Genomic DNA, 12586 nt, shown 5'->3' on the forward strand with positions numbered 1-12586 from the left:
ATGACTCCACTAGAGCTGACAGCAAACATAAACTGCTTCTCCAAGTGGCTATGGAAGTAGCAAAAAGGAGTGTAGACATCTGGGAAGCTGGGCCTGCTTGTAAGAATGAGGAATCACCTGGCAGCTGGTTCCAAATGAAGGGAAATAAGAAGAGACAAACTCTAGCAGAAGAGAAATATAATAAAGATAGGCCAAGATAAAAAAAATCTGAGACCACCTCAAAAATGATTGATAGAAATTCTTTCCCAGGATGGGGATGCTGGCCAAACCCTGCTCGCACAGGTGAGCTGCCTGTGACTTTTCCATGGTAAGATCTCACAGTGGTGACAGATGCAGAGCACAAAGCTGCTGTAATGCTCCTGCATTCCTACTCCTAGGAGGCTTCCCACAGCCAGGCTTCTCTTCTGGAGGTTTGGTTCTGTTCAAAGTGCCAATGCAATGAAAAAAACAGGAGCTAAACCTAGCAGTTATGTTTTGCCAGGCCCTCATAGCAACCTGCACACGATTAGGACATGGCTGTGTGCCGGAGAACTGGGAGGAAGAACATCTGCATTTATAGGGAATGTGTATGGGGAGATCCAGGCAATTAGGAACTGCAAACTCAACTGCATCCCACCACTTATAAGTACTCCACAGGAGATAACAGAGGGAGTTCAGTGAAACATTCTCCCTTCAGCACCAGGAGCTGCTGAACTCTGATTTGAAAAGACCAGCAGAGCACTATTTCATTACATTCCAACAGGAAACCTTCCCTCCCCTGGAACATATGATCCATGTGCAGGGATGCAGGAGTAATACATAACTTATCAGAGATGGCCACAATGTGAGGCTGGAATTCAGGTTGCACACTAATTTGCCTATTTCTCACCTGGCAGCAGGTCTCTGCCACACGCCAAAAACCAGAGTGAGGGACCAAGGGTTAGGAGTCTCTATTTCCTGGGAGTTCCCTGGCCCTTCAACCCCTCCAGCACAGGGACAGGGGGCCAGCAGTGAAGCCCCCACCCTCAGGCGTACCGGCCTCACCATTCAGACACTCCATTTCAGGCTCCTCGCCCTCTGGGTGCTTCTTGAGCCTCTTGGCTTTTCTCCTCTTCTTACAGTAGAACATCAGCCCCAGCACAATAATAATGTAGGCAACAGCTGCCCCCACTGACAGCCCAATGGTCTGGATCATCTTGTAGGGTGTATGGCCAGGTCCTGTATCCTCCTCTGCTGCTGGCTTGTCTGTGGGGCAGAGAGCATCCAGCACATGGGGGTGTGGAGAGATTTCCCAAATTTTACTCAGGAATGTGCTGAAAAGATGTGAAAAGCCTCTAGCCCCCTACCCACCTCATCTAGCCACAGCATGCTGGGCACATCCCACAGCACACTCTGCATTATTCCAGTGGGGATGCTGCTGTGACTACCTGGCAGGCACAACTAGGGCCAGAAGCAGGGCCTAGAACTGCCAGGGATTCCAGGAGTCAAGTCCCACCACAGGGCACCTTTCTTACCTACAACATACAGGAAGGCCTCCCGGTGCTTGATGTTGCAGCTGTTGCCAGCAATGCAGGTATATTTTCCAGAGTCCTCAGTGGTGACGTCGTAAATCCCCAAGGAGCCATTGGGCATGATCTGAATCCTGCTGACCACACACACACAGAGCTCTTGCAAACACCAGGGCAGGCTTGGGGCAGCTGCAAGCCCCACCTCCCCAGGAATGCCTCAGCCCCATGTTCCCACTGCCACTGTTTTCCATCTCCCCAGGATGCCTCAGCCCCACGTTCCCACAGCCATCAGCTTCCATCTCAGGCTGTGCAACGCTTAAGAACAGATGATTGCAGCCCAATCACAGCTTGGCAGGCTGTGGCAAAAAGGGAACGTTAGGGCCAGGAGAGTCCAGGTACTGGCATGTGGAGTCAATTACATGCCCACCAAGCTGGGAACCCAGGATTTGCACCACTGGAACCCTCATACTGGGCAGGGATGAGGGATACTTGGGAATGCCCTGCTGTGCCACACATAAGTTTGGAATGGAGGCTGTACCTGGGCAGGAGCTTGCTGGGATCCAAAATCTTGTCCTTCCCTTTCCACTGGATGTGGGGAATGGGGTCCCCCTCTGCCTGGCACTGGAACATGGCTGTGTGGCCCTGGTACACTGTAGTGGGCTCTGGCTCCAGCTTGAAGGTGACATAAACTGAAGGCAGAGAGGCCAACATGAATGCTGTCAGCTCCTGGGAATAGTGCTAAGCTCCCACCAGGAAGAACAGTGGCACATGCCATCTCAGGCTGTGTACAAAGCACTGACAAACCAGAAACTCATGGGACACAGCTTGAGATCAGGCCAGACACAGCTTTCTCTGCCACCCAAGCAGAGCCAGTGCAAGGCCAGCACAGCACGAAAAGCTCCTGCCCTCCCTGCCCCAGAGCCCTCACCTGCTACCACGAGCTGCACGGTGGCACGGATCTCGCCCTGCGGCCTGTTGGAGGCGATGCACGTGTAGTTCCCCGAGTCACTCCTGCTCACCTTGTGGAAGGACAGGATGCCAGCATTGTGGCTGACGTGGGATGGCAGGCTGCTCCCATCTGCAGGACACGAGAGGATGGATGCAGCAGTCACGCAGGAAGCACTGCTTCCTATGCAGCCACACTACACTGCTGCTTCACCCGTGCTGGAGATGGGACACGAAGCTCCTGTGGCCCCAGGTCAGAAGCAGGCATATCAAAACCAAATCCTCCTGACCTGTCTTAGTCCACTGGATGGTGGGTTTCTCCCGGCCCGTGGCTGAGCAGGACACTGTAACCTCCTTATCAAACTCCATGCACTGCAGGGGCTGAGGTGGTGGGGTGAACTTCAATTTCTCTGCAACAGACAGAGATGTTTCAGCTCCCTCCCAGTCGCAGGAGACCCTGGAGCAGGAGGTATCCCACCTGCACCCACAAGGGAGGGATGGGAGGTGATGTCAGCATACCCAGCACGTGCACCCGCGCATATCCCTCGATGCTGCCCGCTGGGGTGCTGCTCACACACTTGTACATGGTCCCGTCGTAAACCTCCACGTTGTTGATGCGCAGTGTCCCGTTCTCTGAGATCTCAAACCGTGAGTCCTGCCCAGAGTGCGGCAGAAATGACACTGTCACCAGCCCTAGGATTGGGTTGTGGCACTGCTGACACTCCATGTGCCACACCATGCTTCAGATAAACACGTCCCAGCTGAGCCCCACATGGAGAACTAAGACAAGCTGTGGGCACCTTTTTCTTGCCCCTGCTCCAAAAGCACAGGGCTGACTGCCAGCCAAGCGACAAGAAGACAGCCAACTGTGCACCCACATATCAGTAGAATGGAGCTAGTGGCCATAGGAATATGACCCAAGTGAGAGTGACAGGGAAGCTGGGCCTAGGAACTGGGTGAGACACAGCAGCAGCAGAGCAGGTGCCAGCAGAAGTGCCCACGAGGGGCAGGGGCTTGCCTTGCCTCACCTCAGAAATGGAGACGCCATTGCGGTACCAGGTGACTGTGGGTTTCAGGGAGGCCTTGCTGAGGCAGTGCAGGTATCCTGGCTTGCTCTCCTCCAGCTGGCTGTCCTTGGGCATCTCCACCCATTTGGGTACCGCTGGGCATGAAGGCAAGGGGTTACATAGAGCCACTTACCACCCCTCTGGCCAGAAACAGTGCAGAACACACAGGTAGTGTGCAATCAGCCATGGGGCCCCACAGCTCAGCCATGAGAGGTGCCACTCTATCAGTGAGGTGATGAGCCACGCTGCCCAGCTCACCCTAACTCCCTATCCAGCCCCTCTTCTGCTCCCACCCTTTTCAGTAAGTTTCTTACTAGCCACAGTGATGCTCAGCTCCTGTTTCTTCTCTCCAGCCTTGTTGGCAGCATGGCACGTGTAGATCCCTGCATCCATCTCGGTGATACTGGTGAAAATGAGCTGCTCTGCCTCCTGGTACACCCTGCCAGTAGTGGGAACTCGTTCCTGATTTCTCTCCCACCAGACCTGGGGTGTGGGTACGCCTTGTGGGGCAGTGCAGGACACACGATGCCCCTGGTTCGCTGTCAACACTTTCGGGAGAAGGGAGCCATGTCTTCGATCTCTGAGAGGAACAAGAGGCCACAGGGCTCAGAGAGTGCAACATGTAGCCAACCCACCAGCATCATCACCCACAGGGAGGCACCATTTAAAGGAGAGAGCACCCAAACTGTGTTTGCTCCCTTCATCCAGACAGCAAGGATGAACCATTGCATGTACTGACCCACTGCATTGTCATATAGCTCCAGAGTGGCACTGGAATCCTGGGACCCATTGCCCCCACCCTGTCAACAGCCCCAAGACCTCACCTGCCAGCTGCAGAGTCGCCTTCAGCACAAGAGACTTCCCCCTCTGCCCACGGCCAATGCACTTATAGACACCGGTGCTGCGAGCCCTCACCTGGGTGATCAGCAGGGAGCCATTGGCAAACACAGTGGTCCTGGGCATGCAGGGAGAGGAAAGGCCCAGTGGGCATCTCTGCAGGACACGGGCCAGAGCTACAGCACTGAGATGTCCTGCATGAGCCCATGAAACCAAGAGAGAGCCAAGCCAAATATTCCCACCACACATAAACAAGGAGATGGTTGGGACACATTCTTCATGGAGGATATGAACTCATAAAGTCTTTTTCTTGGTGGAGAGCTGGCTCCCACCAAAAGATGCATCATGGAGCATGAGCCTGTTGTGAGAGCACACAGAGGCAGAAGGGGCAGGGGACACAAGGTGGCGCCCGGGGACTGCCAGCACAAGGGCATCCTGCATCCAGATGGCACTGCTTGCCTTCCAGAGTGTGGAACAGACACATCCTGGCTCTGGGATCACTGTCCCAGCTCTGCAGACGGCCCCATGCTTAGGCTGCTTGGGGCTCAGAAACACTCCTGGCTCTGGGGAGGAATGTGGAAGTGCAAAAGAGCCATGGGCCCACTGACTGCTGTTTCAGATATCGGAGACGTTCCCAAGTCTGGGGATCACCACGTGTTAGTATCTGGTACTGGGACACATCCCTGACTGTGAATTGCCCCAAGTGGGTGACTAGAGCTTGAACTTCCCTGGCTCCATAGAATCACAACATCTGGGGCTGAGAGACATCCCTAACTGTGGGGCATCATGCATGGGCATCTAAAATTGACAGCCCCACAGACTAATTTGAGGACAAACTGCTCCCTGACTCCTGTTCAGGTAAATGCCATGCACAAGGACCAAGTCCCTGCTAAACCCAAGCCAGTGAAGCCAAAAAACCAATCCCCACAGCCACTCTGATGTTGCATGCATGTACAGATAGTGTGTGACCTCTCTCCTGGAACACAGTGCCCCTCTCCTCCCAGCCCTGCCCATATCACTGGGGTCCCTATTACTTGGATCTGTTGATGATGGGGTTGCCTTCAAAGAGCCATTCCTGCGTGGGAGGGGGCACCGCTGCAAACTGGCAGTCAAACATGGCCTCTTCGTTCTTGGTCACGATGAGGTCCTGTGGGACGATCACTGCCTGAGGAAAGCTCTCGTCTGCAATGGCAAGAGACCAAGGAGGGTGAGAGGGACAGAGGGGCCTGTGGTGTACTGACACCAGTGCTCTGGGCAAAGCTCTAAGAACAGCTGGATGCACCCTGCAAGCCTGGAGGCAGCAAATGTGCCAGAACAGATGGAGTTATGGACTCAGAGCCCAGGAGCTGCTCTGGGGAAAACCCCTTCTGCTTCCAGCAAGGCCCTGAGCACCCCGGTTCCTAGTAAACAAATCAAAGCTGGTACCGGATGGCAAAATTCCCTTGTCCAGTTCCAAACACCCCTTAATGCCAACAATTCCTGCTCTCCTTGGGTCTTGCTTCCAAAGGTCAACAGGGCATCTACCCACATGGCATGACCAGAAACACCTCCAGGGTGCTCCATTACAAGAGAAGACAGTGTAAATCTGCTCCAGAAAGACACAGGGGTGAATTAACATCCAGAGGCAGGGCTGGGCTCCAGCCTGGCCAGGATTTGTTGGGTCAATCTCTACCCAGAGGCTTTGCACAGAGGGAAGTCCCACCAGCCTGAGGGCTGCACTGCAGCAGAGGGGAAGCTGTGAGCAGGGCAGGGACACAACTCACCGATGACGTTGAGGGTGAAGTTGTTATGGCTGCAGACGGAGCCGGCGGCGCTGCGGGCGCAGCAGTAGTAGAGCCCATTGTCGTCGGGGCTGGCGCTCGGCAGGGTCAGTGTCCGCTCCTTGTTGCTGACAGAGTAGGAGCTGCGGCCGTCCGGGAGGGGGCTGCCATCCCGAAACCACTGCCACGTGGGGCTGCAAGGCAGGGGCGAGCAGCAGGTGAGAGGGGGCACGGCACCGCCAGGGCTGCCCCGAGAGGGTGTGTAGAGGAGACAGCCCAGAGATGGCCCAGTTCCCTGGCTCTCCATCCCCAACACAGACACGAAGCCATGAGACATGCAGCCAGGTGGACGGGACACAAGTGGGAAGCGACGGAGAGTGACTGCAGCACACCAAGCAGCTTCAGCAACTGGACTGTGACAGCCCATTCTTACTGTGCTCCTCGCTACGTGCTCTGAAAGGGGAAGCTGTTTGCCTTCTCCCACGGCGCTCAGCCACAGGCTCAATTCTGCTTTTCGCCTTCCCTGACTCTACTGAATTCTTGCGGGAGAGAGGAGGGGAGGTGGGGAAGGAGGAGAAAGAAAAAGGTGGGGGAGAGGGGGGGGATAGAGAGAGAGAGAGACCACACAGCCAAGGTGCAGGGGCCCCTGGCAGGGTCCACTCCTCAGGAGGCAACCCTTACCGTGGGTGGCCATCGATGTGACACCGCAGTACCACTGTGGAGGAGGGCTGGATCTCGGCTACACTGGTCGGCTGCTTCAGACCCACACTGCCTGTTTCAATCCCTGTGGGATCAAGAATACCAACACAGCTGGCTCTCCAAACCTACAGTGCCCAGGTGGTGTTTATTGGTGACTCCCAATAAGCAGAGGAGGCAGTAAGGACACAAGCAGAGATATATGCCCTAAAGTCAGTGTGGAGTAGAGACACCCACACTACAGAGATCCCACTTTGCCCTGTGTGGCTGTTCTCTGAAGGTTAAGGTGAGCTCTGAAAGGATCTGCAGTGCCCAGGACACGCTTGCTGCAGTAACATCCCAGTTTCATAGGCACAAATGGGAAAGGCGGCAGGAGAAAACAACTCTGGCAGCCTCTGGGACACCAGAAGACACAAGAGGACTACAGGGCAGGATGGACACGGCAGCTTGGGAGGAATCCTACTTGAACAGCCCAAGCTGTCCAATCCCTGTCTGACCCAGACAACAATCAGCAGCCAGCCTGCAAAAACTGTTCCCAGCCCCAGGCCTTGCCAAGAGGGCACTTTTCCCCGTGCACAGTGGGCAGCACATGGCTGCCTGCACCCCACACTCACACTTGATGTTGAAGGAGGCGTTGGCCGTGCGCGCCTCCTCCCCGGTGAGCACGTTCCTCGCCAGGCACTGGAACAGTCCTGCATCTCGGTGCCGGTCCACGGCAGCAAACTGGAGGTTGCTGCCTTCCTTGAAGCGCTGCTCTGTGTCCTGAACGGGAAGCCCATCCTGCAGCCACTCAAACTCCACATCCGCTGGCTCCTTCACCTCGCAGCGGAGGATGGCGCTGCGGCCGTGCAGGGCGTCCTGGGAGTACGGCTCTTTGGTGAAAAGGATGCTTGCCTGAGTCCCCACAGCTGCAAGAAAGAAAAGGCAGGGCATGTTTAGGGCAAGGGAAGGAGAAGAATGGATCAGGTAAGCACGTGTCGTTCTCCAGGGTCTCCAGACAGCCAGAGCCATGTAAGGAGAAACACAGCTCAAAGCACATCAGTCAAAACTAATTCAGAGTTTTAATAGATCTGTGCTTGGATGCCAGCACAGCTGCTTTAAGGCTGTCTGCAGCAATCACTGGAACAGGGGTGCCTGAGCTTGCCACAGCCAAGGAGAGCCCTCTGCTCCCTAGGGCATTAAGAGGGAGCTCCCATGACCCACTACTGAATGTCACACTCCCAGCCTGAACAGAGAGGCATCTTGCAGTGTATGAGCCAGGAAGGCAGTCACCAAAATCCTGGAGAGCAAGCAGCTTCATGGTAGTTCCAATGTTTCTTTGAGTGCTTGTCCTGTTTTTTGGGATGCCTTGCATCAAGATGGTCCCTGATCAGAAACAGACTGTTTCTAGGTTTTCCTCGAAGTTCCTCTTCTTGGGACTATGTCTCTGACTCACCTCCACATCCCCAGAGAAACACTGGTGTGGAACAAGGGTTATCTGTGTGAATAATACAGCAGCTGCTGGAACACAGCACAAGAGAGTGCAACAGGGACAGAACAAACTTGCACTGGTGACTCAGCCCACTCACAAGTAGAAGCGGATACAACAAATTTCAGTAGTTATCCTCGGGGTCTGGTAGTGGCCTGAGGGGCTGGAGGCATCTCTCTACAGAGATGGAAACACCAAAGAGCCCTCCCTTGACACACACACGCCCATCCAAGAGCTCAGGGTGCTGGGACAGAGCAGCCAGTGCTTCTCTAGGCAGTGCCTGGCGTGGCTGCTGAGGGACCACGCTTGCACATTCCCAAATCTGGCTGCTGCCTGCCCACAGCCAGCCATGCAGGCGCTCTGCTCGGTTACCAGCTGGAAAAGCAAGGGAAGCAAACAAAAGGCAATTCAGCACATGACGATGGCTCTTGGACTCTGCTACCAGCACCATGCTCTGCAGGGAAACGGGCCAAGCCAGGCAGATTTCGAGCATCTTAAAATGAAGATGAACAAGAATGTGGTGAAAACAGTGTGCCCCCACCACTGCAAGAGAAACAACTTCAGAAAGCTGTTGCCTGGACAAGTTCCATGAGCAGTAGTCAAAGTCCAGCTGAAAGGTAATTCCTCTTTGGACACTCAGCCACATCCTCCTGCTTGAGGTTTGTATAAAAGCTTGGTGAAGGGATACAATTTGAGGACACATCTCAGTCAGACAGAGCTAGGGATGAGGAATTCTTTTCCAAAAGAGATGTTTTGAAGACCACCAAATTCCAGAAAGCCACAAGATCCCTTCCCATGCTGGAAAGCCTTTGGAGCCTGCTACACAGCACAGGGCAATGCTGCTCACGGGCTCCCTGGTGTCAGCCACATGTTTCCTGCAGGGCTGGTCCCCCACTCTCAGCAGCAGCAAGGCACAGATACAGCACTCATACAGGGTTTCATACCCGCCCCCAACATATCAGCTAGGAGCAGGGGCTGGATTTTGCAGTGACCCTCTTGTCACTGAATACCCAAGTAAATTTCCTCTGATCCCAGAGCTGTGAAGTCTGAATTTGGCCATCCTGACTTCTGCAGCAGAACAGCCCCCTCCATGCATTTCTCCAGAACCTGTTGATGGTCCCATTTTCCTGGGTCTCACACTGAGCCAAGCCCCATCAACATGCTGTGCTCCAACAGTCAGCACGTCCAGAGAAGCTTCCACAGCCATCTGCCATTCGCCTCCGCTAAAGGTAGGAACTATCCATCAGTGTGTGACAGCTGTCTCATGAACCAGAGATGAACACATGCCTCCAGGTGATGCAACGTGCAGGAACACGTGTCACATCAGATCTGTCTCATCCAGAGCACTCAGCAAGGCAGCAACCACCCAACCTCACTCAAATACAGCCATGTGCTCAATAGCCTAAAAGCTCCACAACATCAGGAGCTGAGCTCAGCTCGGTCAGACAGGCAGGAGGAAAGGGGAACAGAACAGCCAAATCCACTCAGGTTTGAACCTACAGGACTCAGGTCTGTTATTTTTCCCAGACATGCCTCAGGACGATAGGTCCATCAAGCCACACCTATATGGTACAGAGCAAAGCAGCAAGGTACACAAAGCTCACAAGGAGGATTTGTTCTGCTCTTGGAGTATCAGCCTACTGGTTATGCTAGTGCTGGAGTTTGTGATGAGACATCTCTCTCTGAAGGTGCAGACCACTAGGGTATTAAGATTTTATATTTTAAATTACATGCACTTGTAGCAAATCATCAGCATTTTCAACCTAACACCGAAGAGCAACAGAGCTGCTTTCACCATCACTGACAGCACAAATGCACTGCACTCAGCACTGATCATCCGAGAGCTTGAGCTGCCCCATCATTGCATCCTGCTGCTTCAGCATGCTCCACGGCCAGGCAGGAGGACATGGCTCTGTGAACAGAGCTTGATGGTGGCTTGGCACGAGTCCCACGTGGGAAGCAGGGATTTTACCAGGTGTCAGGAAACACTGGGATTCAGCTCCCTGCTGAAACAGGAGGAACTATTTATGTTATTTTCCATACTAGAAATGGACACAACCACTTCAGCTTGAGCAAGATCCCTGTGATGAAGTCCTCATGAACACAGGTGTCAAGGCAAACTAGGATAAATAAATGTTAAAGTGCAGCAAGATCCACAAACTTGTGTTTTGTTTTGACAGCAGCATCCAAGGTGCCACTAGTGAACTGGCTACACACACTGGAAACGATTGTCCCAACCTCGTATCACATTTGGGCTGCAAGGAAAGACCAGGAGCAGCTACATGTGGTGCAGACAGTTTTGGGGTGGAGGACATTAGAAGCCCAGAGCTGGACACAGCTTTTCACAGTACTTCAATCCAGAGCACCAGGGCCCAGGATTCGGAGATGGGAACTGCTGCACTTGCCTGGAACAGCTGTACAAGCCTGGCCCAGGAAAAGGCTGCAGTTAGCAGGGTCCATGCATCCATCCCCCCTCCACCTCCTGGGCTTTTGGGACAGAGGTTCAAGGAAGCTGTCTAAGGAGAGGGCTACTGTGTGGCATGCCATTATGCCAGAGTTTGGGTAAACCTGTACAAAGCAAACAATCTCCACCTGTGCTGAATAAAGAAAGAAAATTACTTTGTTTCCTGCACTCAGCAGCTGGAAGACCTCCCAGCTCTCCTGTGCGGCAGAGCCATGGCCATGTGTGGCTCAGCCACTGGAGGCTACCCCAGAGGGGAGAGCAAAGGCAACCCCAGCTCAGACTGGACACCTTCCCAACAGCTTCTGCTGCGGTCTCATCTGGGCTGGGACATTGCTGGGAGCTGCTGAACGAAGCAAAACCAACCATTAATGAGAGTCACCTCAAAAACCACATCAGCCTTGGCAAGGCCAGTGCAGAGCTCTCCCCCAGCAACACAGCTGGGCCAGCCACAGTCCTGCAAAGCCAACACCAGCATGGAGCAGCCCCAAATGTGTGTGCTGGCAAACACCTGGCCTCTGCATATGCATGTGACACAAGCGACCCCTGCTGGGGAGAAAAGAAACCTTCCACACGTTTCTGGGCTAAAACTGCCTCAACCGTGGCTACAGAAAGCTTTTCAGGAAAGTTTCAGCCAGATTAGATAAAAAATGTTTGAAATGCAGCATACTTGAAAACACCCAATGGCGTGCTACCCAAAGGAACTTAATTGAAATGCAAAACCCTCCTGTTGAGGTAATAGATAAAGGTTAAGTGAATTGTGTAGGGAGGTTGAACTGGTACCTACAGGTCCTCAGGGTATCATTCCCACACACCACAAAGCAAATCATCTGTAGGGAGAGGACATGGACTAGTAGGATGTACAAGATTGGAGAGAAGAGGAGGCTTAGATCCCATCCTGGCTCTGAGATCATCCTTCTGGCAGGAACACAGCATCCTTCAGGCAGTGATACCCCCCACTCAGAGCTAATTTCATTTTTTAAGGAGGCAAATAACAGCTTTGAAGGAAAAACAGTGACACTAATATTTCTGCATTACCAGTCCTAGTTTCTAACAAGTGATCACAATTCACTTTTTTGTCTTGGGATGCCCCCAGGACTGGAGTGATTGCGGGACTCCAGCCTGAGCACATATAGAGCATTTCAGGGTGACAAATAGAATCACAAAGCCACATCCAGGACAAACTTCTGAGCAACCCTATGAAGTCAGTCGCTGCTGTCTGAAGCTCTGCAGAATAAGTTTTCAAACCTGTGGGATAGCCAGAAAGGAAAGGATTCTCCACACCTCTGGTAAAGGAGTTCCAGCCCCATGCTACCCAAAACCCTCAAAGGCTGCCACAACATTAATGCAGTGAAGTGACAGCAGACTCAGCACTGACTGGGAATGTCTTTGGGATCATCCTCCAGAGCTAGAAGAGTGAGATACATCAGTGCTGCTTTTTCATCAGCCAGAGCTGTAAGAAAGCACACCAAAAGAGCAATAAGGATTTGGGGGAGTCATGGCAAAACGGGGGCTAACATAGGGAAACTGGGGCTGAAATCTTGAGCTATCTCACACCCTTTTCCCACCTAAAAGCACCAGGTTTGGTATATCCTAAACAGGACATTGTAGGGCTCGGGGAAGGAGCTGGCAGTGAATTGCCCAGGCCTATGTCTCAATGCTCACCCTCTGAGGCTGGAGACTGTGCCCCCTCTGTGTCACAGACATAGCTGGGCAACAGGCTCCAGCCTCATGGACTGCAGATCTTCATGGGGTACTGGGTTTTTGGTGAAAGCCAGAAATTATGTGGGGTGGCAGGACTCACCCTTGGGAAACCAGCCTTCCCCAAGGCTGTATTTAGGGCTGCAGCCAACGAGAGGGTGTGC

General features: G+C 53.4%; 1 protein-coding gene across 1 annotated transcript in view; it reads right to left on the reverse strand.

Annotated features, from left to right (window-relative positions):
* The window catches only part of PTK7 (protein tyrosine kinase 7 (inactive)), a 34948-nt gene that overhangs the window by 4721 nt on the left and 17641 nt on the right, over nucleotides 1-12586 (reverse strand). The window contains 14 exon segments of the mRNA XM_079297627.1: nucleotides 1024-1224; nucleotides 1494-1621; nucleotides 2026-2176; nucleotides 2416-2565; nucleotides 2723-2842; nucleotides 2952-3087; nucleotides 3461-3594; nucleotides 3814-4056; nucleotides 4059-4079; nucleotides 4324-4454; nucleotides 5371-5518; nucleotides 6100-6290; nucleotides 6778-6880; nucleotides 7407-7700. Of these exon segments, the coding sequence (XP_079153753.1) occupies nucleotides 1024-1224; nucleotides 1494-1621; nucleotides 2026-2176; nucleotides 2416-2565; nucleotides 2723-2842; nucleotides 2952-3087; nucleotides 3461-3594; nucleotides 3814-4056; nucleotides 4059-4079; nucleotides 4324-4454; nucleotides 5371-5518; nucleotides 6100-6290; nucleotides 6778-6880; nucleotides 7407-7700 (2151 nt within the window).

This window comes from Erithacus rubecula (genome assembly GCF_903797595.1).
Source record: "Erithacus rubecula genome assembly, chromosome: 2".
Lineage (NCBI taxonomy): Eukaryota > Metazoa > Chordata > Aves > Passeriformes > Muscicapidae > Erithacus > Erithacus rubecula.